Raw genomic sequence first — 25,902 nt, 5'->3', positions numbered from 1 at the left:
CCACAGAGATGTACACAAAATAGCTAGTCAAAATGAACCTTTATTTTCCGCAATGTTTACACAAAATTCACACAAAAAAAATGCTGTGTGTTGGTCACACTAATAAAAGTAAGTGTCAGATTAGGTCAGAGAGGCACTTTAAAGTAACAACATTTTTACAGTAGTCTATACTAAAGTTATTCTGTTACATGAATACTAATGTAAGGTGTGAATGTTTATTTCTCAGCTGTTTTGTTATTACTTTAAATGCGTCTTACTGATTTATATCACTTAAGTATATGGACAGGAGGGATTTGTGTGAGAATTTATGCTTGCTGGTGTGCACCCAATGTATTTGGCCTGCAATCAAATGCATTAGAAGGCAGTGGCAGAGCCCCATACCTGTTGACAGCACCGTCAGGCGGGTTATGTGTTTATTACGCCCATCTTTGGCGCAGGGGATGGATGACCTTTGCATGGTATGTCCACACTTCAGAATAGCTGCTTACTGGAGCTGGAACTGCGGTTAGTGTTTTAGCTTGCTGATATACGTTAAAACAAGCCAGTAGGGTGGCGAGGCGCTGGAGCGACCAAAGACTGCATCTGACACAAAGAAGGTATTGAGAGGGAGTGTAACCAGACTCCTAGCTTCACACCGCCGTTGCTGGAAGTTGGAATGCTGTAGAACAGTAGAACCCCGCTCTCTCTTTCTCTCTCCCTAAAGAACCTTGTCAAGATTTCCTCACTTCTAATCTTTGCAAAAACAAAAACATGGGCGCAAGTAATGAACCGGCTAACCTCACCCTTGCAGTTGGATCTTCAGCTGGAAGTTTTCAGCATCTCACGGCAGGTTGAGAAAGACATTGGAATTGTTAGGAAAAGTTATGCAGCCTTGCTGAATGAAACTGATTTCTAAATAGAAAAAAAAATTCCAGGCCCAAAAATCTAGTCTAAACCTAACAGTTTAATATCAAAAACTTAAGAGCAAGTAATGAACTGGCTAACCTCACCCTACTTCTTTCAGCTTCTCGCGGCCCATTAAGAATTTCAGCCTGGCATTGAAATCGTTAGGAAAATGAATGCAGCAAGTACCGGCATCTAACGAATTGGAAGTTCCTTCAAGTTCAAAATGCAAGGTGATTTGACCTGAGTTTTGTATTAATAAGCAAATGGACCAATCTGAATCTATGCTCTTAAAAATAAAGGTTCTTTATTGGCATTTTAAGAATGTTTCGCCTTTTTTTTCCACACAATGAACGTAAATGGAGTCCAAAACAACATTACACCCCACTGACTTTCATGGTATGGACAAAAAAAGTGAAACATTCTTCAAAATATCTTCTTTTTTAGTTTTGTTGCATGGCAAGAAAACCTGAGATAATTTTGAAAACATCTTTTGTTTCGAGTAAGTAAACGTTTTTATTTTTGTAGAATTATCCCATTTATGGTGTTTTAATTGCCCAAATATGTAGTTGAATTTATTGGCTTGAGCACAACCCGTTTCAAAAATGGGCCTAAACTCTTGAGTCATTAGGGCCGTCAATTCGAATAGTTCACAAACTAGAGCTTCATTTAAAAATACCATTCTGTAAATGAAGATCAGCTGGTTTGTTAATTGCTCACGTGATGGTCCCGCCTCTAGTCGTGATGTAAGGCAGTTTGCACCCTGACAAAGCGCCTTAGGAAAGGCATGTTTACTGCATTGTGCACTGAGATGAGATGCATATTTCTGGCTCAGGAGCTCGGGTACATTGATACTGAGCTTTGATGTGTACTGAAAGAAATTTTGGTCGGCACCAGTGCAGAAAGTCCCTTCCCTCACAGACTAGAGTTTCAGCCCGTCCGTCACTTCGAAATACCCACAAGTCTTGTCTCGAGGAAGGAATGAGGAAGGCAGACACTCGATGATGATGCATCTCCGCTTGGTCAGATAAAGTTTTCGACAGAACTTGAATTTGTACCTATTGACCTTAGGGCTAGATGATATAGCCTAGACATGAAAATGTTTACATCTGTTCTTAGCTGTAATTGTATATCTGAAATTTTTTTATAGAACAGAATCTGTTCTTTGAGAGTGTTCAAGTCCCCCTGTAATTAATCATTTTATTCCTTAAAACTCATCTTTAATCACCAAAATTACACATTTAAAGTTTTTTTTTCCTGTTGAAAATAATTACTTCATGCCTTACAATAGCTTAAATGTAACTCTGCTTCATTTAGTATACGCAGATCCATAAATTTGCAAATTAGTCTCCGCATCCACTCACTTACACCAGCTCAAAATACCTGATCCACTCGCTCAACTTTACTGTAGCAAACGCTACACGATGGCAAGGAAATGTTGATTTAATTCAGCCATATATATTTGAACCAGAATCTAATTTAGAAGAAAAAGTGGAAGAGTGAATTATACAGGCTCATCTACAAGTCGATGTATCAGAATGGTAATACATTTTATGTATTACTCTCTATGTCGGACACATAATAGTAATTGATATGATTAGCCTTTTGCTTGACGACATCATAAAACAGCTTGTGTTGCTAATGTTCCTCAAACCATGTTCCCATTCGCCATCTCAGAGTCACACAGCTGCCTTAGAAATCAGTGGCTTAACTTTGTTTTTAAAAGTGTGTGTGTTGGGGGGGGGGGGGGGGGGGGGATTGCAAATACAATGCTATATCAGATATGTATAATAATTAGCTAATGTTCAATTTCTATAGTACATTGAATTTAATTTATCGACATAGAAGTCCTGTTTAATGTGATGTTTACATCCTTCTAGGATCTACTTTCTTTCAACTCTTGTCTACTGTCAATATTTAAAAACTGATAAAACTTGAGAGATGGCCTTCCATGGATTTATTACTTCTGTTTTAGATGACTGCAACTCTTTATATTGTATTATATTATATGGTAATTCTAAGTCACAAATTGCTCACCTCCAACAGGTCCAGAACTTTCTCTGTGGTAGTGCCAAGGTTATAGAATAACCTGCCTTTAGAGAGATTAGATTGGCACCTTCTCTACTTGATATATGAGTTTACTTGGTACATCCAGTAACTTTTTAAAATATATATTTTATGTCATCATTATAGTTTATTTATTATTGGATTCCTGTTCAGTACTCTCTACTCTGTCCATTAAAGGGTGTGTGCACCCAAAAATAAAAATGATCCCATAATTTACCCCCCCCCCCCCCAGTGCTTTAAGTGGCCCAAAAGAGGTGCCGGTACTCTATTATTATTATTATTTATTTATTTATTTTTTGCTGACTTTTATATACAGCAGTCAACAGACGACCTTATAAAAAATAATAAATCCTTTTAATAGTTTATGGATCTGCTTGAGCTAGAAAGAGCTACTGAACTTAAATAAAATGTGCAAAAGGTTATTGGAAAAAATTTTGAACAAAATTTACATAAAATAAATTATAAAACATAATAACCATAGTGTTCATTGTATTTGTATTTTAACCGAGCAGCTATGGTTGCGCGTTTCACACTCCCTCTCCGGGCACATTCTAAAACGCTTAATATGAAAAAACGCTTAACGTGAAAAACGCTTATCTTGGCTTACTGTACTAAGACAGTGATATTAAAAGACCAAACTCAGTACACATCATATTAATAAACCATTATGTATAAAAAAATAAGATGAGTCCAAAATATGAACGCAACGCGTTTAATTACACTTTAAGCATTTTCTTCCCATAGAAAACCGTTATAAGAAAACGCTTAACGTGGCTTTTAATATCACTGCCTTAGTAGCCTACTGTAAGCCACGTTAAGCGTTTTCTTATAACGGTTTTCTATGGGAGGAAAACGCTTAATGTGTAATTCAACGCGTTGCGTTCATATTCTGGGCTCATCTGATTTTTTTATACATGGTATGGTTTATTAATATGATGTGTACCGAGTTTGGTAAGCCACGTTAAGAGTTTTTCACGTTAAGGCCGCGTGTCCACCAAAGCGTTTTTTCACGCAGCTGGCGTAAAATTCCAATTGTTTTCAATGGGAGCGCCGCGTTTTTTAAACGCCATGAGCGTAACGAGGCGCTGAGCGTGTATTTAACGCTCAAGCGCTGAGCGCCCGGCGTTTTTTACTGGTCGCCGAGAGTTGAAAAATGTTCAACTTTGGGTAAAACGCTGCGCTCATCACTGTCACTTTTTACACAGCCGTCCAATCACAGTGGAGGAGGGCGGGACAAATACCACACGACCAACTGTCACAACATTCTTTCTGTACAACGACGTCAACCAGCAGAGCTAACCGAACAAAATGGATGACAAATAAATTTTTAGTATGAAACAAAATTATCTGCGAAATCAGTTACAAGTAAACTGTGCTGCGGATATTCTGTATCATAGCAACGAATCGTCTCAACTGAAAAAACGCAGCGCTGCCAAAACGCTCTCAAGCGCCCACAGCTAGGCGTTTACAGCAGAGCGTCCAGCGTTTTCAGCCGGCTAAAAACGCTTTGGTGGACACACGTATTGTATATTGTTTTAGAATGTCCCCTTCTCGGGACCACGTTGGTTGACACTGACAGCGGCAAAAGCGACGCATGCTCTTTTCACTTGTAAAACTCAAGGGTGTATGGGTAATGTAGTCTCTGCTCTCGGTGGGACGAATTAGGAAGCGTGCATTGTGAAGGGCGCTCTGAAAAGCGGCAACGGAGCCAAAGGATTAAAACAGATGTGCAAATGAGCGTACCGGTACGCTAAAAGCACGTTCTGGGCGCACGGAGAGATGGCGGTACGCTCAAGAGCTATATTTGGAAGTGGCGGTACTGAGTACCGGCGCGTACCGGCCCACTTCTATCCTAGGTGTTTATGACTTTCTTCCATCAACCGAACACAATCGGAGTTATATTAAAAAAAATATTCTGACTCTTCCAAGCTTAATAATGGGAGTGAACGGTTTTTTGTTTTTGTGTTTTTTGAAGCCCAAAAAAGACATCCATCCATTTACTGTGGCTTTGTTTTTTTTGTCTTTTTTTTTCCATTTACTGTGGACGGTTATGTGTTGCCGTTCTCTGTTGTCGATTCTGAGGATTCTGATTGGCTTGCATGGCTTTATCCTTCTCCCTACACTGTTTGGCATAGTTAGATGGCGCTCGCGGCGTATTTATGCGGGTTTTGTGCACGATGTTATTATTGAAAACGGGGGGGGGGGGGGGGGGGTATTCGTTTCTCTAAATACCCGGCTATGTGTAAACGTAGCCTAAATTTGGTGTATTAATAAATGAACTTGATATATTATTTTATTTAGTTCTGTTCTTTTTTCCCCCCGCAATTTGAGTTTTTGATCCAAACCAGATGTGGTTGAGCTTTGAGGTTATCGAGTGGAAAACAACCACTGTTGGCTGAATTCACCCTTTTCTTGCAGGTCTCAAATCTGTTTTCATCCGTTTTAAAAAACACTACCATCAAAAGTTTGGACACACTTGACTGAATTTGTTTTTTATGATCTTTAGGAACAGGATCTAAATATGCAATTTATTATTATTTATTAATGTTTTATTCAGTTGTTTGAGATCATTTTTAAATGTTTTTGGTTTCTACATAATTCCCATGCTAAATTTGTGATATTTACTATTATTCTGATATGTGAAAAATACATTTATAGTCATGATAAAGAACTAGAAGTTGGTCCAAACTATCTGACTAGTAACAAGGACGTGGAAAAAAGAAGACAGAGATTTGCAGGAATGTACCATGGGATCTGTAGTAAAAAAATTCTCAAGATAGATTGCCAAATGCCTTCAGATTTGTTCCTTCACAGTGTCCTCAGTAAACCCTTCGAGTGAATGCAGTTCATGGAGACGGAAAAAAAGCTGCTGTGCAACAATGACTGCAAACTTTATGAAACTGTCTTTCCAGTGCTTGAGTTTTCAGGATGAGCGCCAAGTTTCAAAGGAAAGAGAGGGAAAATAAAGAATCAGTTGTATGTATAGAGAAGCAATGGGAGAGCGAAATACACTGAGAGATGTGCATTAAAAGAAAACAAGCACAAAGAGATGAGTCTTCAGATGGTCCTCCATGTATTGCAGGCAGCATGAGAAACTCTGTTGCATGTTGGGACCTGCTAGAGGAAAACAGTCATGATGTCATAACTCATGTGATTGGCCCGAAACACTTGTACACGAGAGGATACAAGGAAGAATGAGAGATTTCAGATGTTCCCTTTTGAGTGATGTCTTTAATATAAAAAGAATTCCTCAGCAACCACAGTAAATGTTGGGAGGTCCAGATGATCAGAACTCCAGTCACTGGATCAGATGTAATTAATGAGGAGTGTTGAAGCTCTATTTCCCGCGATAGGAGTTTCGGAACAATCAATCATGGACAATAGACTAATACAACGTAATTGCAAGTAGGAAGTTACAGTTAGTCGGTCTGTTGGTACTGGTAGTTTAGCTATGCAAAAGAGACTTTTTTGTGATGATGGGCTTATAAAGATTATTTGAGCATCATGCTGAATCCACAAACTTCTATGACCTTGCATTATTGTCTCCATGTGTTTTTAATTTTGTTCAATTGTTAAAAGCAGGACTCGAATATATTTACTTGTCTGGAGATGTTTTCACTGGCCTTATTATTATATGTTTTATTTATTTATTATTAATTTACTAACTTTTATATGTGACCCTGGATCACAAAACCAGTCTTAAGTAGCACGGGTATATTTGTGGGAATAGCCAACAATACATTGTATTGGTCAAAATTATCAATTTTTCTTTTATGCCAAAAATCATTAGGATATTAAGTAAAGATCATGTTCCATGAAGATATTTAGTAAATTTTCTACCGTAAATGTATAAAACATTTATTTTTGTGAGTGAATGCAGGACAATCGCGAACATAAATGGACAACTTTAAAGGCGATTTTCTCAATGTTTCGATTTTTTTGCACCCTCAGATTCTAGATTTTCAAAAAGTTGTATCTCCGCCAAATATTGTCCTATCCTAACAAACCATACATCAATGGAAAGCTTATTTATTCGTCTTTCATGTGATGTATAAATCTCAATTTTAAAAAAATGACCCATATGACTGGTTTCGTCATCAAGAGTCACATATAGGCTTATCAAGACAAATAATTTTTGTTATTATTTGTTTATTTATAGGGGTGTCACGATTTTACAAATCCTCGATTCGATTAAATTTTCGATTCTAAGGTCACGGTTAGATTCGATTCTCGATTTTTTTTTTTAAGCACAGGTTGCTGTTGCTGTTAAAAAGCTGACATCAGTTCATCGCAATCTCACACATCTCTGTTATTATCAGTGAAGCTGACTGCACAATGAATCTTTCATAATATATAGCCTACACTTTGTTTGTTATAATTAGAGGATTTGCCAGCTTACAGAATTCAGCACTGAACAAAAAGTCCGTTTTGAGCGGTGAGGAGAGTCTATCTTAAATGCTTCTGATTGGTCATTGCGTTCAAGAAATCAACACATATGTCTGTGATTGGCTAAATCGCTCAAAGCTGCAAACATGTTATAAATAGAAACTCTGGCCTGTAAATCGTTTCTATTTTGTTTTAGTTGTTCTTGTTGCTTTTCTGCAATAGATGAAAAAAATTTATTAGTTTTTATATGTTTTATTCATAGATACTTCTAGTTTGCGGGAGTCCCGCGAATCTTTTTATTCTCCCGCACACACAGAGTGAGTGCATTACCGCCCTCGCTCGCACTCGGCCATCAAATCTAGTCCCGCGCCGCACTCTATTGCGTTGGGAGTGCACGTCTATAGATCAAGAGCCCGGCCCGAGGATAGTGACGGGAAATATCGGCCAAGTTCGGGCTCGGGCATAGAATCTAAGTTAGAGGAATCACAGCCTTTCAACACGTGTTTTTTTTCCCGCGCCGTGATGAGTCGTTCATGAACGATCCGTTCATTGCCTCTGTCACGCGACAAATTAACAAAAGACTCGGAAGATCAAGTAATTATTAATGTTCCCTGTAAATTACTTTTGACTGCATTTTAATGATTTCTTAATTCAGAATATGATCAAGATTGCGTTGGTGGATGTGTTCGGGGAATTTGCCTGTTAAAAGTATAACATTTAAAGCCCCTGAAATGACTAGAAAAAAGATTAGTTAATTTTGATGAACGAGATTAAACAATAGAGTCAGTAAAAGGATCCGAACTTTCCATCACGGGCGCGACATGGGGGCGTGGCTGTATCGACGATTCCATTTTTTATTTCGATTTTTGAGTTTGTGAATTAATTTCGATCGATTTCGATTTAAAATCGAAATCGTGACACCCTTATTTATTTATTGTCCATTTGTCTTGTACATGCATATCAATGTTTATAAAAAATAATCTACTGTTTATTTTTTCTTTATTATGTTTTTATTATTTAAAAAAAATATTATTGCAATTATCCCAATTGATGTAATCATTTAATTGGAAATATTTCAATTAAATAATTACATCAATAATTATATGTATGCATTTAAACACTTTGTAATGCAGCAAAGAGGTGACAGAAATGCATTTACAAGGGAATAATAATCCAGGCAAACTGAGGGTACGTTTAAACGACAACGATGTACTAATAATGGTAAAGCTTTTTCTTTTTACAGATGACAACGTTATGAAAATGATCCCCATTCACACGGATCTGCGAAAACGACTAAAACGATGTTTTCTGCTGCATGCCAGGCCAGTAGTTGGCGATGTCACTTTGTAAAGAAAGACTGCGCACATACGTATTCTTTTACAGGGATAATGGTATCGTTTTCAAACACTTGCACTTCGAATGCTTGAATGCTGCATGATTAGACGAGTGATGGGTTGTTTTGTATCCAAAAATGGATAAATAGTTTTAGATAAGACTGAAGGTTGAAGTTTAATTTTGAAGACATTTGAGTAAATTTTGACTGTAAACTTAGTGACGCATCTAGCTCAAAGATGACCGATAAAGACCATTCTAAAGAACAGAATCTCCTGAGAAATGAAATAGTAGGTGAATGAATACGGCCCCAACAATGACGAGCCCTTCCATGTCATTCTAGAGAGCTGGAGCACAGGGCTGAAGGGGAAGGAAGGGGCTGAACGCACTCTTTTGTCCCCACAGGCTCTTTTTTCGGAGGCTAGTTTTACTTACTTTCTGGGAAAACATAATTAGGGTCCGGCTCGGATGGCTAGAGTTACCACTCTTAGTCTTCTGGCCTGGCAGGCAATGAAAAGGCTGTATGAGTTTGAGTTACATACATAGTTTTGATGGCCATGATTCCAGTAAGAGTCCTCATGCTTACATAATAGGTTTCATAATAGAGGATATACTGTTGATGTAGTACTGTTGATGTTTTTACATTTCTGATTTGACATTTAAAATGTTAAATCTACAAAGCCTGATGGTTACATGTACAGCAAAAAAAAGAAAATTTTTTTTTTGCTAAACATTTTGCATGTTACAAGCCAGCATTCAAAAGGAGCAAATGTGACTAAGACATTGTTCAGCTACTGAAATAACACAAAAAGACTGCCGTCTTTGTTTTAGTTTAGTATTAACTCGGTATCAAAATACTGAGGTTGAATATCTCAGAAATGTTTACATATCACACTGTCTCAAAGGTCCTGAGATTGCCTGAACCCCTATTTATACATATTTATAGGTTGCTTTGTACCAAAACATATGATAGGCCAGTTGTGAATTGTTTTTATCCTTTGTGTATTATACACAGACACTCTTTCTTTGTAGCCTTTCATCTTCCTGAATTCTTCCTTTTGGACATTTCCCAAACAATAAGGTCACCTGCATTCCTTAAGATATGTAAACAACTAGATGCCACAAGAATAATGGCTGTCCAAAGTAGCATCACAGTCCATAACAAGCAGTTTAACCCAAATTATTTCCTTTTCCTCCAGACCCAAACCACCACCACCCGATGGTATCAAATCCAACCCCTCCAAGCGGCATAGAGATCGGCTGAACGGCGAATTGGACAAGCTGACCAACCTTCTACCCTTCTCAGAAGACATCCGTGCACGGCTGGACAAACTGTCAGTGCTTCGACTCAGTGTTGGATACCTGAAAGTTAAGAGCTTCTTCAATGGTGAGATTGCGACTTAGTCTTATTTTAGGCAGTCCTAAATCCTGATATGTGTTTGTTAAGAACCACCTGACTTAAAGTACAGTAATGAGAGGACAGGAAATGATGTGGAGAAGGGGGAGAAGGATCAGAAGATGTCACAAGCAGGACTGAAACTTGTGCTGTCACATGCAAGTATCACTGCTTAGTGAGTCAGAATATGTGTGCTAAATGTTAAGCTTCCACTCAGAAAAACGGTCACTGATAAATCATTGCTTTCCAATGAATTTCAGTTCACTTAATTAATTTTATAAGTCTTCTACCCTTCTATCATATATCACCCTTGATTACATGATTCATGTTTTTCAGACCAAATGTGTGAAAATGCTTCTCAGAATTATCTCGTCTTAGTCTTAGTGGTATTCTACCTTTATTCATTTATGTAGCATCTTGAGTAAAATTCTAATGAATTTGTTTGCTTACACAGTTTACCAGAAGATCCATGTCACATGGATAATGTGATAGAAACTTGTGACTTCAGCTGACATGTTAATTATCTCTGTGAAAACTTACAAGGCAGCTGAAAGATCACATGCTAGTCTTGTTTAGGGTCCTTAACTTTCTTGACATCATAAATTAGGCCTGTTTTTTCTTTCATTTGACTTTTTTTCTGGCTTTGTGAATAATATGCATAAACCTTTGTGAGTTTCTGAGGGCTTCAGATCTTCTGCCAATAAATGCTTGTTTGTTTGCATGTCTTTGGAAAAGGCCCACAAAAACATCTCTGCATGACCTTGCAAGGAGTGACGTAGGATCTTTTCATGGAATTAATTAAGTTTCTAAGAATAATATAGAGGGGAAACCTCTCAACGGAAGGATAAATCAGAAGTTCCCAGAACAAGACCATCCATAATGTCTGTCTAACAGACATTGGATTTTATTTTCCATAGAAATACATATTTAGAATTGTTGAGTTAGTCATTCAATTATTGATTTTGAATTGTATGAGACAGAATTACTAGTTGAGAATAGAATATTTTGCAGTGGACAAAGCTGTTTTGCAGATGTAGTCAGTAATAGCGAGATGTAGAAGGTATAGGACGTCATATTTTTTTATTTTTTGTAACAATTGTGGCATTTGAATTTGTCTGGCTTATCTACTTGTCAAAAATAGGTATTGCATTGTCTTTGGTAAACAGGTACACAGGAAGAAAAAAAGCCCAGAGGACATGTGTTGCTGTCCTCTGCTATCAATTCTAGCTGATTATAAAAAGACGAGACATACCCTCATGTTTTTAACACACAATCTGGATGTAGTATTAGATTTTGCTAACATAAGATTTTGATGGTGGCTGTAGTTTTTTTTTTTTTTTGTGTGTGTGTGTGTGTGTGTGGAAATTATTACAGAAAACATGTACATTGTTTAGGAACTTGTCTCAGTTTAGAGTTCTTTATCAGCAAGCATGTGTCTTTTTTTAACTCTTTGCTGAGTAAGAGTGGCAGCTATGAGGTGCATGCAGCGAAATCCATTGTGAAAAGACAAAGGGCCTTATGGGAAATATTTTGGGAGTCATCTTGGCACCATCAGAGGGCAAGGAAGACAAACAGGCAAGGTTTGGCATTAAGAGTGCTGAATCAGACAACACGGAGTTCCTGGCAACATCCTGGACTCCCTACCTTTTTCAGGGAACTTGCCCAGTCAGCTTGGGGATTTGAGAGACTCATTAATAACCGAGTTTAGAGAAGGGTGTTTTTGCAGGACAGAAGGAAGGTCTTACCTAGTGTCATCTCAAAGGTCTCCGACCTGTCGTAATTTCACTGCCAGACTCAAACTTCCTTTTCCTTTAAAGAACTGGCCATGCATTGTGTGGAAATTCATCAAGTCTTTCCATCCTTCTCCACCGCCCTTTTACATTTTCATTTGAAATGGGGCCTCCAAACAAACGGACCACCAAAGGCTTGACAGAGCCGCAAATGTGCCAGCCTGGTGCCCCCAGCTAAGCTTCCTTTTATTGTTCTACTAAAATAGCAGCAATTAGAAACAGGCATTTGGGGGAGAGTAGAAAAGCCAGTGAAAACGAGACAGCGCAGGAAAAGAGAGCTAAGCATGAAGCAGACGGTCCACAAGAAGAGAGGTTATTTTTGACCTGCCCACAAGATTCACAGCTGCGCAAAGCACTTGTCGCTCTTAAAAGATCAAATAAAGCGTGTCTCTATGCATTTGCTTGTGTGCAATGTCCCTAGTAACCACAAGTGTGAAGCAGCGAAATGAGGGCGACATGAGGCCCTACAAGTAGATGGTGTCTGATGTTTCTGCAGTATATGCAGAATAAATAAACTGTGACAGACAGGAAACAGAAGGTATTGCGGTAAAACTGTGTCATTTCACAGGTTCTTTGAGAAAGCAAGCAAAATAGACGAGTGACAAATTGGGAGCATGTGTTAGACATATCCAAACAGAGGTCCCCTATTACCATCATTGTCCCCATCCTATCTGTCTTTCCGGCATTGTTTTGTTGTTTTTAACTTCTTATCTGCGTCGTGAGGTCCAGTTATCTCTGCCTCTCTGTCAAAAGAATTTACATTTGGGTAGGGACTGGGTCATTTACTTCACTATCTATAATTAATTTCTGTAATATCAGGAAATAATGTCTTGGGAACTCTAAAGGATTTTTGTGCAGTACAGTGGAGCTTGAAGTGGCCCAGTCCAAGCTATTTTCAATCCCTCTGCAACAGTATTAATTGGATCAAGGCTACGAGTACAGTAACTCTTTTATCAGCTTGTCTATTTTCATCACTAACTGTGAAATCCAGAGAGGCGTGCCCAAGGCTACGGATTCCTCCATGTCTGGCTTCTAGCAGGTCAGACACCGCCTTTGCAGAGAATGGATCCTCTGTTGACGTCCTCCCATCATCTGAAACCGTAGAGACAGAGGAAGATGGAAGGATCCAGAAGGTTGCACTGAGAAAAACCACAAGATTCGATCCCACGGTGAGATGCACAAATGGAACATTGTATGAACTGCGTTCCCAGTGTGCACTGGGGCCAGGGCACCGTTGTGTATTGATGAGGGTCAGGTCTGGAGGAGTCGCTACATAGAATGGTCCTTGTCTGAAGTGTAATGTGGTTTGTGTCATTGGTCTAGCTAAGATTTGACCTTAGGGATGAATCAGTTGGCTTCAAAATTACTTTTGCGGCGCCCAGAGTATGATGGAAAGAGAGAGAGACAGAAAGAGTCCTGGGAATAAAGGTTCATTGTTCCTCATTTTATCCTTGCTCTTCATCCTTGCCCTTTCCATGTTTAAACAAGTTTTTATGCCTCTACCCTAGGGTTGTCACGGTACCAAAATTTCAGTTCTTGATACCAATTTCAGTACCAGATAAAAAAAAATGTGGTTATCACTGTCAATCATCGCAGTTTCTGATTCAATCATGCTTTTAAATGCGGTTGTCAATCCAGAAACTTTGCAGTGTACTTAGCAGCATGAAAAACTAAACTTCAGATTGTGAAAGGGTCATAAACAAAGCATTTTGTTTCAAGCATCAAAAAGAGATTTCTGCACTCTCGTTATAATAAAAAAAGTGGTCTTAATTATACAGTGAATCTCTTATTGACATCGTGTTTACACTTTGTTGGTTATAATTAAAGGATTCGCCAGAGTACAGCGTGCGTTGGACAGAACAAAAACTTGTACGTTTTCAGTGGTGTTCTGACTAACTTTCTAACTAGCACCACTGATAGGCCACTCAATAGATATGATTGTTATTGGCTACTAGGGCACTCCAAATACCATTTTTTGAGCTGTGAAACTTCGGTAGTAATCAACACCGAATATTCAAAGCTTCGGAGGGAGGAGGCTGAACATTTTCTTCTCTCTAATAAAGGCAGGATTCTCTGTGTGTCTGTTTGCATTTTGATTATGTTGAGAACTGTTCATCCAATCGACTTCACACGTGGCGTATGTGTTGCTGCAGTGTCGCATTTGGTGCAATATGCACAGAATAATATGAATAATATGTTCAGAATTAATAAACTTTTAATAAACTATAGAACAGCGTGAGCCGGAAGCATCATGCCTCATGCGGGCAGTAACTTGGCAACCGCATCACTGGTTTTGTATTATGTTTTGCGATCTCATCAACCGATTATTTACGTCTCGTCCTTTTTCGCAGGGATTATAAATGTTTTCTCATTTGGTTCGCTTTTAATTTGTCCTACAGCTTTTTTTTTTCTACTTTACCACAGTAAAGATGCGAATATAATAGGCCTGATAAATTTTTGCTTGCATATCAAATTCTATTTAACACAGTTTGTGCTTGTTATTATGGTAAGGCACGTCAAGTTTATTTGTATAGCGCATTTCACACACGCTTGGGATTTTAGTTTCGCTTTCTCTGGCAGCACAAAATCAAACATAGCCTAAATTTCTTGACACTGTGGAAGAAAAAATTCGCTTTTCAGACCTTTTACAACAATTGTCAGTTCCTTGGAAAATCAGGAGAAAACATGAAGATATTAGACAAGAGAATGATTGTCTCTTTCCTGCTCATGTCCCACATCCCTCTCAAAGCGCAGAACAGTAGGCTATATGATGCATCTTTGTCGGGAAATATAAAATAAATGAATTTAAATAATACGTGACTTTCTTATTATTTAGGCAATCAATATTTACTGATATTTATTTCAATGTTTTACTGGCTGTAGTGTGGTGTTTCACTGATGGAACTGCTAAATTAAACACTCGCGTCTGTTTCAAAATGGAGGTTTAAGTTAAATTAAATTAAATTAATTCCCTTATATAGAATAAAACAAACTGTAATGGGCTAAATAGAACAAGGTAACGTTAGGGTGGCTAGCGCAATTATTGCAGCTCACATTTCAATAAACGTGACATGACGTCCCAGTAAAATCTCACGTTTGAGTTTTAACAACCTCCTATATTTCGCAGTAGATTAATTTAGATTGATAATAATGGGTAAAAAGGCTAATACATTTTGTTTCTATTATTCTATTTTCCACAATGTCAAAGCAACGCAGCTTACCAAAATGCAAGCTCAGGCATGTGCTTCTGTCCTTAGAGTTGTGCGCTCTTAAAAAGAGAATAGTACTCCAGTTGCAGGGAACACTTTAGTAGGCTAAGAAGAAGCAAATATATATGTATAACGAGGTTGGGTTCCTTCAACTGTCCATCCATTTAAAAAAGGCTAGGTTATATAAGAGTTAAAATAAAAAAAGAGTATATAAGTTAAAAAAAAAAAAGAGTATTGTATTTTGCTAGATTTTTTAGTGTTCAAGCGCAAATGAGAACCGTTTCGAGGGGGATGTCAGGTGTGCGAAAAAAACACACACAAAAAAAACAACGAATATTCGAATCCCATAATTGAATCTCGAATACCAACCCACCGAACGAATATTCGAATATTTGGGCCCAGCCCTATTGGCAACAGTGCTGAACACTTGTAAAAACACGCAAAGAAACCTTTGACGCTTTGAGAGCGCTCAAACAAACATGAGCAAGACTGTTTGAAAGCAGCATCATCAAGCAGGCACAGAATATACCGGTACTGCAGAAATGCTGGTACTGTCAACTTTTTTAAGTACCGACTGGTACCAGTACGTTTGACAACACTACTCTACCCTGTTCAAAGCGTTTAGCCTCACCCTCGTTCTTGCCGCAAATTTCTTTGCTTTCTCTCTCAGCCTGTTTTTCTGAACTGCATTTTCTTTCTTATCTAAGTAGAGATCGCCATGTTCCTGACGGTAAATAGATGGCAGGGTGAGGGTGGTATGGCTGAGGGAGGGAAGGGTTAGTGCCCTGAGCCCTGAGGCATTCCGGCACGCCATGGGGGCCCTGCAGGTAGTGGAGGCCACTTAGGGTCTCTCTCATTAAATTTGCCTTTTAAAGAAGTGGGAACTTACCCTTTTTTATCTTTCCCATAACACGATCAATTGTTCTACTTGGGTGGAACCTTGGTGGCTTTATCCATCAACTCTTTTTCTTCCCCTTCAGATGTGTACAGTGTTTAGGATATGTCCCATTTCAGAGGTGGCAAACTAACCTGACAATTTTAGAATAATGAAATTTAAATGTGACTTGAGTGGGAAAAGGAGTCTTCCGTAAGACCACAAGTGTTGTATCTTCAAGAACTGTTGTATTATTTTGTTTAACATTATCTCATGTTTATCACCATTCCTTCTTTCTTTTGTGTCTTAATTGGCCAATTAAGGACTTTCTGTGACACGAAGGGACATCCTTTTTGAAATGTTTGGACAGTTTTTGGTCAATCTTGAACTTGAACACTAGTCTTGATTGCTCATGCTGGTTAGTTCTCGTATAAAATGACAACTTCTCTTCAGAGAGATGCCCCCGTTTATCAGATAACTTTGAGAAATGGTTCATTTCCAATTGTAAGTTATAGATTGAGGTCAGATTTTAATTGCAGTGAAAGTATATTGTGTTAACCTTTTGCTTTTTTAACCTTCAGCTGCTGAGTAGGTTTCTTGAGTTTTGCTTGAGGAATATAAGGGGTTGTAAAAACTTTGGTTTCTGTTTTCCTTCGTTCCTTGTTCATGAGAGATGGAATGCCCAAGCAGCCAAGAAAATGGAACAAAAATGCTTCTGTCTTTTCTAAACCTCAGTATTCCTGAGGCCTGTCAACTCTAGTTGTACCTCCAGTGCTAACACCTGATTTTATTTTTTTAAAGGCATGAAAGCAGCATTTGTTATTGTCCTGCTTGAGGTTTTCCCTGCCCTTATTTGTTTTGGGCTTTTTTCTGTCTCCTATTGGGTAGAAGAGTTCGCCTTCCCTTTCTTTTGTTGATTGGAGACAAGACAGATGGACTCGGAACATCAATATTTGTGTTGGCATGAGAAAGTAGAGACTAACACCAGAGGCTTTGGAACAGAGAGAGGAAAGACGAAAGCCTCTCTCACTCCCTCACTTCAACTGCACAATTTTCTGTTCTGCCGTGTCTCTGAATGCAAGAGCATACTTTGGTCGGTCTCTCTTTTTTTGCCCTTTGATGTGCACATTTAGTCATTAGTCTCGCCGCAGAACAACAATCCCAGCAGGGGTCTTAATTCTGAGCTTGTACATGCACAGGTTTACATTACGCCCTGTTACTTTGATGTACTAATTCAAGAGACAAATGCATTTATCTGTTTTTTTCAGGACTACAGGCCTGATTTAACTTTAAATCAATAAAGAAATCCATAAAGAGGAATAATATATTGAATCTTTATGCATTCATCAGGAATCAGTAGCTACATAGTGATTCAACTTGATACCTAGTACTCCAGTTGCCAAACTAGTGCTTATGCCAGTGGATTTCTGATAGCATCATTTATGTGCAGCATTGCTAACATACCTAGCTCAGAGCAACAAGCTTTTTTCACCCAAGTTTTTTTCACCTGTTAATCGCTTTCGGAGACACAGACATCTCTTTGACAAGGTTATGCTCCTGAGACACTCATCTGAAATACCATCGTAATAAGGCTCTTTGTAGCTGTGTTGCCTAAGGTAATTCTCATTCAGATGATGCTGTCTCTATTTATATCCTGGCACACGTGACCTCTGTTACCCAGTAGCACTCCTATGCAAACCAGGTCGCCCACTAATATGAAACCAGCTTGTTCATCATTCAAATTCACCACGTTTCTCTTTTGTGCAATTGTTTAGAAACACGTCTTTCTAAAGAATGTCTCGCAAGCATGGCAACTTTTTGTGCCTGTCTAGCAAGTCACAACCACATGTGGTTAAGATGCACTGTTTTTACACCCTCAAAAAAAGAGAAATAGTTAAATTTGCGGTGCTAATTCAAAGGGCCTCTCGCAGGCTCATCACACAAAAACAAGTGCTGCAGTGTTCCCCTACACTTGAGGTGGCGATAGCATCAACAAGCATACCTATCAGCAACACAAGACGGAGCTTTTAACATCGTCACAGTCAAAACACAGAACTTGGCTACTCAAGTGGTGACAGGCCCAAGAATGATAAAGACCCAAAATGACTTCTTGCTTGCTTTTGAGAGACTAGGTTGGAAGTAGAGGTACCATAATGCCTTTGTAGTTACTAGAAATAAATGAAATAGTCATGGGAGAAAGCGGAAACATCTGTGATTGGGTTGTCATTATACAAAAAAATTCACTGGCAGATACCAGTACCAGTTAAATTTCTTCATTCTTGATACACGTTTATACCATAAAAGCAAATATAGTTTTTAGTTCATACTTTTTATATATATTTATTTAATAATAATAATTTATTTAATAAAGATAATTAATTTAGATTTATATAAACTTAAACACATTTGAGAATGTATTCACATTAAATAAATAAACTAATTTTTTAATAAATATTTTGTTTATAAATCAAAATTTATATATCCATATTAAATTTAAACTTATTTATATTGGTAAAATACATACAAAATATATTGCTACTTTTTTAGCATTTATTGCACACTCTTTTTTTATAATGTTAGCATTGATTTCATATCAAACTACCAGCATGTTTGATATCCCTATTCCGTGACAGTGTGAAGAAGTGATTAATGTGCTAGCAATGATGAGTAATCTCATAATTCCAGGTTGTAGCGCTCTTCAAACAGAATGTATCAAGCAGACCAAGAGCAGTAATTTCACTCGTGTGGTATGTTGTGCAGGGCACCAAACAGCTTGTTTTCTTGTGTGCATGAGACTCAAGTATGAATCACTGGGCACAAGAGTCAGTGTAGTTCTGCCACCAGATGTTAGCGGCTAAGCGTTTTGCTGCCTTGCGGCTACTCCTTGCCTCATGTTGTGATTTTCATAGTTTTTCCCGCTAAAACACGACGCCACACATCAAATTTGGGCCCGTTCCAGTAGATGTGAGCCAAGGTTAGTAGGGAAGTGGCTGAATTGAGGTGGGGTAGGGGAAGAAAAATCATGAGTCATCTCCATGCTATCAGTCATTTTTGCTAAATGAAATGCTAACAAATAGGAAATGGCTAAACCAAAAATTTAGGGTGGTTAACCCTCAGCCTTATGAAAGTTTACCATAGTAGCCTTGCTTAATAACCACCATACTTTGGTATTTGCTGTAAGATTTGTTATTGATATTGTTTTTGGACATGAATCATATCAAAACTATAGTTTACTGGATTCGTTGAAGTAACTTTGAATACCATAACATGGTATATGATTTTACAGGGTGCCCCATGGTACATCCAGGAACACCGCCATTGTGCATGGCTAAAATACTATGGTATTACCACAGTACTTTCTTTTAAAATACTTATAAAAAAGTACTATAATTCCACCATGGTTGTTTTGGACATGTTACCATGGTAATACCATGGTATTTTGGAAGTACTATAGAGTACCATTTAAAAAAAAATAAAAAACATAGTCTTGAATTCCAGTTCCATGGTACAAACTTATATGTAAAGGCTTTATAGTCTATGCAGTATTTCCCCCAAAAAATACCATATATTATTAGTCACTGTTGCTATAGTACATTTCTACAGTTAAAGAATTTGCATAAGGCTGATGTACTCAATGTCCAAACTTTGTAATTTCCTCATGTTCATGTGGTGAATCTCTTGAAAGTTGGGGGGTGATGTTCCGTGATAGCCCGAGGCAGTTAGCCTGACAACTTTTATTATTCTTAATCCTGAACTTGGATGTGCTTACACATGTGTTGGAACGTACACAGTTTGATCATTTGGCATCTTAGCAGGGGAAACCTGTTAAACGTGTTGCTCAATTTCCTCCGTGTACACAGGAAGTACTCTTTGTTCAGAAAGAGAAGGTGAGAGAGCAAAAGAAAGTATTTTACAACATTGAGCAATCTTCATTTGCTTAGCAAACTAGCACTAAACAGTACAGTACTAGCTCTGAGGTATACAGTACAGCAGGATTTTTGCAGCACTGTGGTTTGCTGGTTGGTTGACTGTCTGTTCTCTCCGTATTGCCTGAAGGGAAACGTTTGTCAGTGTTTGCGGCAGGCTGCCATACATCTGCAGTCGTCAATCCACAACTTTTCTTCCTCTTCTCACCTGCATGCTACCATTCCACTCATATGTCTGTGATCCCGCCATCATAACAATGTTTTCTTTTCGTTGTCTTTTTTAAAACATGCACACACAACTCACCTCATCCATTTCTTTAAAGCTATGTGGAGAAAGGGACAGATAGAGAGACGGGGATGGGAGGTGGAAAAGAAGGAGAGGTCTTTTAGGGGATGTTCAGCATTATCTGGGGTTTTCAAAGAGGAAAAAGATGTTTCCTGATACTCTTCCACTTTGGCTCAGATCTTAAATATGGTCAAGATACTGTTTTTTTTTTTGTTAACCAAGTTTACAAGATCTCTTCTATTTTCTTTAAACATAGCTGTCAGATTTAAGGATGTGATTCTCAAGTTGCAGAAACAAAACTGTTTCAAGGCAACAGAGAATCAAATATTTTCTCTTTGGGTCCGGCAAGAATTGCATAGTTAGTAGCTGTGTTTTGTAACGTACTTATTGGTTTCTAGCTTTTTCAAGATGGTCATAAGCGTATGCAAGCAACCTTGGACCCACAACATATGAGTTCAGTACATTCGAGCTGGTTTTTGGCACATGCTGGTCAAACAAGGTCATCACATTGATTTTGGACCAGCTAGCATTTTCTAAAACAAAGTTTCTAGTTTAAACTAGGTTTTCCAACAGGGACTAGCCGGTGAAAGTGCAGTTCCCTTTCGAGGGAACTCTACACTGCGTCGAGAATCGACTCTTTGGGGATGCTCCCTTAGCGTGCGCCTCTGAAGTATGAATGAAACTATTCCAATCCTGATTGTAACATGTAACATTGATCACACGTAACATGTGACGGCATAACCGGATGCATAAAAGCGACGCCGGCACACACACACACTAGCTTTTCGCTCTTCAGCAAGCGCTCTATGTTGAAAACTGTCTGTCTTATTTGGTGTTGTTTGTCACAGAAAGTTTGATTAAATGGCCAGCGAACAATTTAAAGCTTGTGTGCACCCTTGCCCTCGTTTTATCACGGGTGGGGACACACATGCTTTATGTGTGAATTGTTTGGGAGCGCAGCATGCACGAGCAGCTCTCGAGGGGGCTGCTTGTGTAGACTGTGAAGCACTTCCCATTAGAGTGCTGCGCTCCCGGCTGGCGTGCTTTGATAAGCACGGTCAGGCTCGCGTTCCCCATGGTTCTGGTCCCGCGTCTGTTGAGGCGGCGCGGCGATTGAGATCGTGGGGTTCGCAGCGGGATATTATAGATGAAATTGAGACTGTTGAGGCACCTTCTCATTCTTCATCTGAGGATCTCGTGGCCCCTGTGAGTGGTGCAGGAGCCCGCATCGCGGCTTCTCCTGCCCATGATCAGGTCCCAATGCTTGAGCTCTCTGCTTCCGAGGAAGTGGATGTGCTCAGTATTGAAGCGGATGACCGTGATCTAGGCGCGCCAGTTCACGGCCAAGGTTATGAGGAGCTGGTAGAGGTTGTGACTCGTGCTGTGGCCAGACTCAACATTAGCTGGCCACATGATGAGCAGGGAACGCAAGTGAGAAGCAAGCTTGATGAGCGTTTCCTGCAGCACAGATCACAACCTCAGCGCCGGGGTTTGCCGTTTTTCCCCGATCTCCACAAAGAGATCTCGAGATCGTGGGATAAACCGCTCTCATCCCGTGTCTCCAATCCCAGTGTGGTGGATTACAGCAATGTAGTGGGGGCACGGGATTTGGGTTATGGGAAGATGCCTAAAGTGGAGGAGGCTCTAGCGGGTTATCTTTCCCCTGAGTCTGCATCTTCCCTAAAAACCCCGGCGCTGCCTAGTAAGCCCTGCAGAGATACATCTGCATTAATAGGCAGGGCTTACATTGCGGCAGGTCGGGCTGGTTCATGTCTGCACTCTATGGCACTCTTGCAGGCATACCAGGCCGACCTCCTGAAAGATTTAGATGAAGGGGAGGGGCCAACTCCTGAGGATATTGCGGAGTTGAGAAGAGCCACAGATCTGTCTCTCCGGGCCACAAAAGAGACGGCCCGCGCCATTGGCCGCTCTATGGCAGCTATGGTGGCCACGGAGAGACATCTGTGGCTAAATCTATCTGGTATGAAGGAAAAAGATAGATCCTTTCTGCTGGATGCGCCGCTTTCGCCTTCTGGCCTGTTCGTTGACGTCGTTACATCGGTCGTTGACAGGTTTCAGGAGGCGAAGAAACAATCTGCGGCGTTCCAGCAGTACCTCCCCCGTAAGGCGAAGTCTAAATCTAGTAGGGTGGGGCCAAGAGATCAGCCCCAGCCATCAGCCAGCTCCTCACACCGAGCAGAGCAAAGAGAGAGCGTTTCCTCTAGAGCCCCTCCTCCTGGAGCTTGGCAACAGAGGAAACACTCTCAGAAATCGAAGTCCTCCAGCCAGAAAGGCGACCTGAGGGACGTCATTCTGACGGGGGTGGTGCAGACTACAGTGGTTCCAGAGCAGGCTCAGGTGATGGAACAAGAAGTACAGACTCTGCTGCTAAAGGAAGCCATAGAACGTGTTCATCCTTTAGACAGGGAGTCCGGGTTTTACAGCCGGTACTTTATAGTTCCAAAGAAGGATGGGGGGTTAAGGCCAATTTTAGATCTCAGGGTTTTGAACCGGTCTCTGAGGAGGTTCAGGTTCAAAATGCTAACCATTCCTGCAATCGTGAGTCAGATCAGATCCGAGGACTGGTTTGTCACGATAGATCTAAAGGACGCTTATTTTCACATCTCCATCCTTCCATGTCACAGGAGATACCTGAGGTTCGCTTTCGGGGGCGAAGCTTACCAATATCGGGTTCTTCCGTTCGGCCTAGCACTCTCTCCCCGCACATTCACCAAATGTATGGATGTAGCCCTTGCTCCACTGAGACTTCAAGGCATCCGTATATTGAATTATCTCGACGACTGGCTCATTCTGGCCCAGTCTCGGGAGGTGGCAGTTCGGCATCGAGATGTCGTCCTTGGCCACATTCAGAAATTGGGGTTAAGACTCAATACAAAGAAGAGTGTGCTAGAACCATCTCAGTGCACGATGTTTTTGGGAGTCGTGTGGAACTCGATTACGATGCAGGCACGAATGTCTCCCGCACGTATCGAGTCGATTCTGACGATGGTATCCAGGTTAAAGCTAGGCCAGGCCATCACTGTAAAGCAATTTCAAAGAATGCTGGGCCTCATGGCAGCGGCATCCAACATCATTCCTTTGGGCCTTCTACACATGAGGCCCCTTCAGGGGTGGTTAAAAACCAAGGGGTTTTCTCCCAAGAGGAATCCATTTCATATAATCAGAGTAACGCGCAGATGCCTTCATTCTCTACAAATATGGAAGAAACCTTGGTTCCTATCCCAAGGGCCAGTGTTGGGAGTGTCAGGTCGCCGGAAAACCGTTTCGACAGACGCCTCCCTCACTGGCTGGGGCGCGGTCATGGACGGCCGCTTTGCCAGGGGTCTGTGGCAGGACCATCATCATTCGTGGCATATAAACTGCCTAGAGATGATGGCTGTGTTCAGGGCTTTGAGGAGCTTCCTCCCAGACATCAAAGGTTGCCATGTCTTAGTACGATCAGACAATACGTCTGTGGTAGCCTATCTGAACCGACAAGGGGGACTCAGATCGCGCCCTCTGTGCAGACTGGCGCATCAGATTATTCTTTGGTCCCAGGGGAAAATACTGTCTATCAGAGCAATGTATATTCCGGGGGTTCAGAATCAGGGAGCAGACATCCTGTCGAGGCAGGGGCTGAGGCCCGGGGAATGGAGACTTCACCCAGAGGTGGTGAAGCTAATATGGGAGAGGTTTGGACCGATGGAAGTGGATCTGTTTGCGTCTCGAGAGACGTCCCACTGTCCACTTTGGTTCTCCCTCTCGCATCCAGCTCCACTGGGGTTGGATGCCATGGTACAGGCCTGGCCGAGGCTTCGCCTGTACGCATTTCCCCCGATCGCTCTGCTTTCGGCAGTCCTGGAGAGGGTCCGTCAAGAGGGCATCAGTCTACTTCTGGTTGCCCCATTGTGGCCGACCCGAGTATGGTTTTCAGACATAATATCACTCCTGATAGCTCCGCCATGGCAGATTCCTCTGAGGAGGGATCTGTTGTCTCAAGCGGAGGGCACAGTCTTCCACCCTCACCCAGAGCTGTGGAAGCTGTGAGTCTGGCCTCTGAGGGGGTTCAGTACCTAGATGCTGGTCTATCAGCTGGAGTGGTTGAAACCATACTTAGCTCTAGGGCTCTGTCTACTAGGAGATTATATGGCCTGGCTGCCATTGCAGCTTTCCATGCGCCATTGAGTGACGGGCCTCTGGGGAGGCACCAGTTGGTCATTCGTTTTCTCCGTGGTACTCGGAGGATGAGACCGGCAACCAGATCCAGGGTTCCTGCCTGGGACCTGGCAATAGTTCTTGAAGGGTTATCCCTGGCCCCCTTCGAACCTTTGCAGTCGGCTTCGCCTAAGGACTTAACGCTAAAATTGGTATTTCTCTTGGCTATTACCTCACTTAAGAGGGTGGGAGATCTCCAAGCCCTGGCAGTGACACCAGCTTGCTTGGAGTTTGCCCCAGGCAGAGTAAAAGCTTTTTTGCACCCGAGTCCGGGCTATGTGCCTAAAGTTCCATCTAATGCGGCTCGGTCTACAGTCCTTCAGGCATTCCATCCTCCGCCTCATGTGTCGGCAGAAGAAGAGAAGCTTCATTTGATCAAAGAGCTTTGAGCATGTACCTTGAGAGGTCCTCTTCTTGGAGATGGTCGGACCAATTATTAGTATGTTTTGGGTCACCTAAGAAGTGGCTCCCGGCATCCAAGCAGACTATTAGTAATTGGATTGTTCAGGCTATTACTGAGGCTTACAAGGTGCACGACTTGCCTTCACCTTTAGCCGTGAGGGCCCATTCAACTAGAGGCATAGCTTCCTCTAGGGCCTTTCTTTCGGGAGTACCTCTACAGGAGATCTGTGAGGCAGCCGGTTGGGCTACTCCACATACTTTTATTAGGTTCTACAGTCTCAACCTTCCTTGTAAGCCTGGTGCACACGTGCTCAGTCCTTGCTGAGTGCCTAAACAGTTTCACTCTGGGACAGGCCTATTTCGGTGCGTGGCCTAGTGGGCACTCGTTCCCCAAACAGTCGATTCTCGACGCAGTGTAGAGTTCCCTCGAAAGGGAACGTCTCGGGTTATGACTATAACCCTTGTTCCCTGAGAAGGGAACGAGACACTGCGTCGTCCTGCCACGCCCCTCGAGGCCTTAGAGCGTCTTGCTTCATCGCTAGGCTAGTGTGTGTGTGTGCCGGCGTCGCTTTTATGCATCCGGTTATGCCGTCACATGTTACGTCATGACGCAACACCAATCAGGATTGGAATAGTTTCATTCATACTTCAGAGGCGCACGCTAAGGGAGCGTCCCCAAAGAGTCGATTCTCGACGCAGTGTCTCGTTCTCTTCTCAGGGAACAAGGGTTATAGTCATAACCCGAGACGTTCTGCAATTATTAGCCTACTTTTGTGCTAATGGCTCGTTTCCCAGAGCGGTACGCAATTATTTCCGTTTCCACTGTCAAAAGTTGTGAATGGTACCAAAATGCCGAACCGTACCATACCACTTTTTCGGTTCACTTCCGTTGGGGTACCGAGCACAGTGGTACGGTACCTAAAGGGTGGAGCTAGACTCACTGCAGAATGTTGATTGGTTGACAGAGAATCGTCACTTGTGTGTGCTACAAGGGGAATGACAACATAAGAAGCGCCATTTTGCAATATACAGTTGAAATATAATACTAATGTTATTGTGTCACGAAATGGAGTTTTAAGAGTTTTTCAGGCGAGAATGTAGTTGTTTAAAGCTCAAATCTGTAGTTTATTTATAAAG

The 25,902-nt window shown here is 40.9% G+C and overlaps 1 protein-coding gene across 1 annotated transcript in view; it reads left to right on the top strand.

Annotated features, from left to right (window-relative positions):
- ahr2 (aryl hydrocarbon receptor 2) overlaps positions 1–25,902 on the top strand; it is an 83,098-nt gene that overhangs the window by 5,875 nt on the left and 51,321 nt on the right. The window contains exon 2 of the mRNA XM_077226210.1: positions 9,867–10,054. Within this exon, the coding sequence (XP_077082325.1) occupies positions 9,867–10,054 (188 nt within the window). The remainder of the gene's footprint in view (positions 1–9,866; positions 10,055–25,902) is intronic.

This window comes from Siphateles boraxobius, unplaced genomic scaffold (assembly GCF_051911475.1).
Source record: "Siphateles boraxobius isolate OS27281-9 unplaced genomic scaffold, OSU_SipBor_1 13, whole genome shotgun sequence".
In the NCBI taxonomy this organism is placed as follows: domain Eukaryota; kingdom Metazoa; phylum Chordata; class Actinopteri; order Cypriniformes; family Leuciscidae; genus Siphateles; species Siphateles boraxobius.
This window is presented reverse-complemented; position numbering and strand designations above follow the sequence as displayed.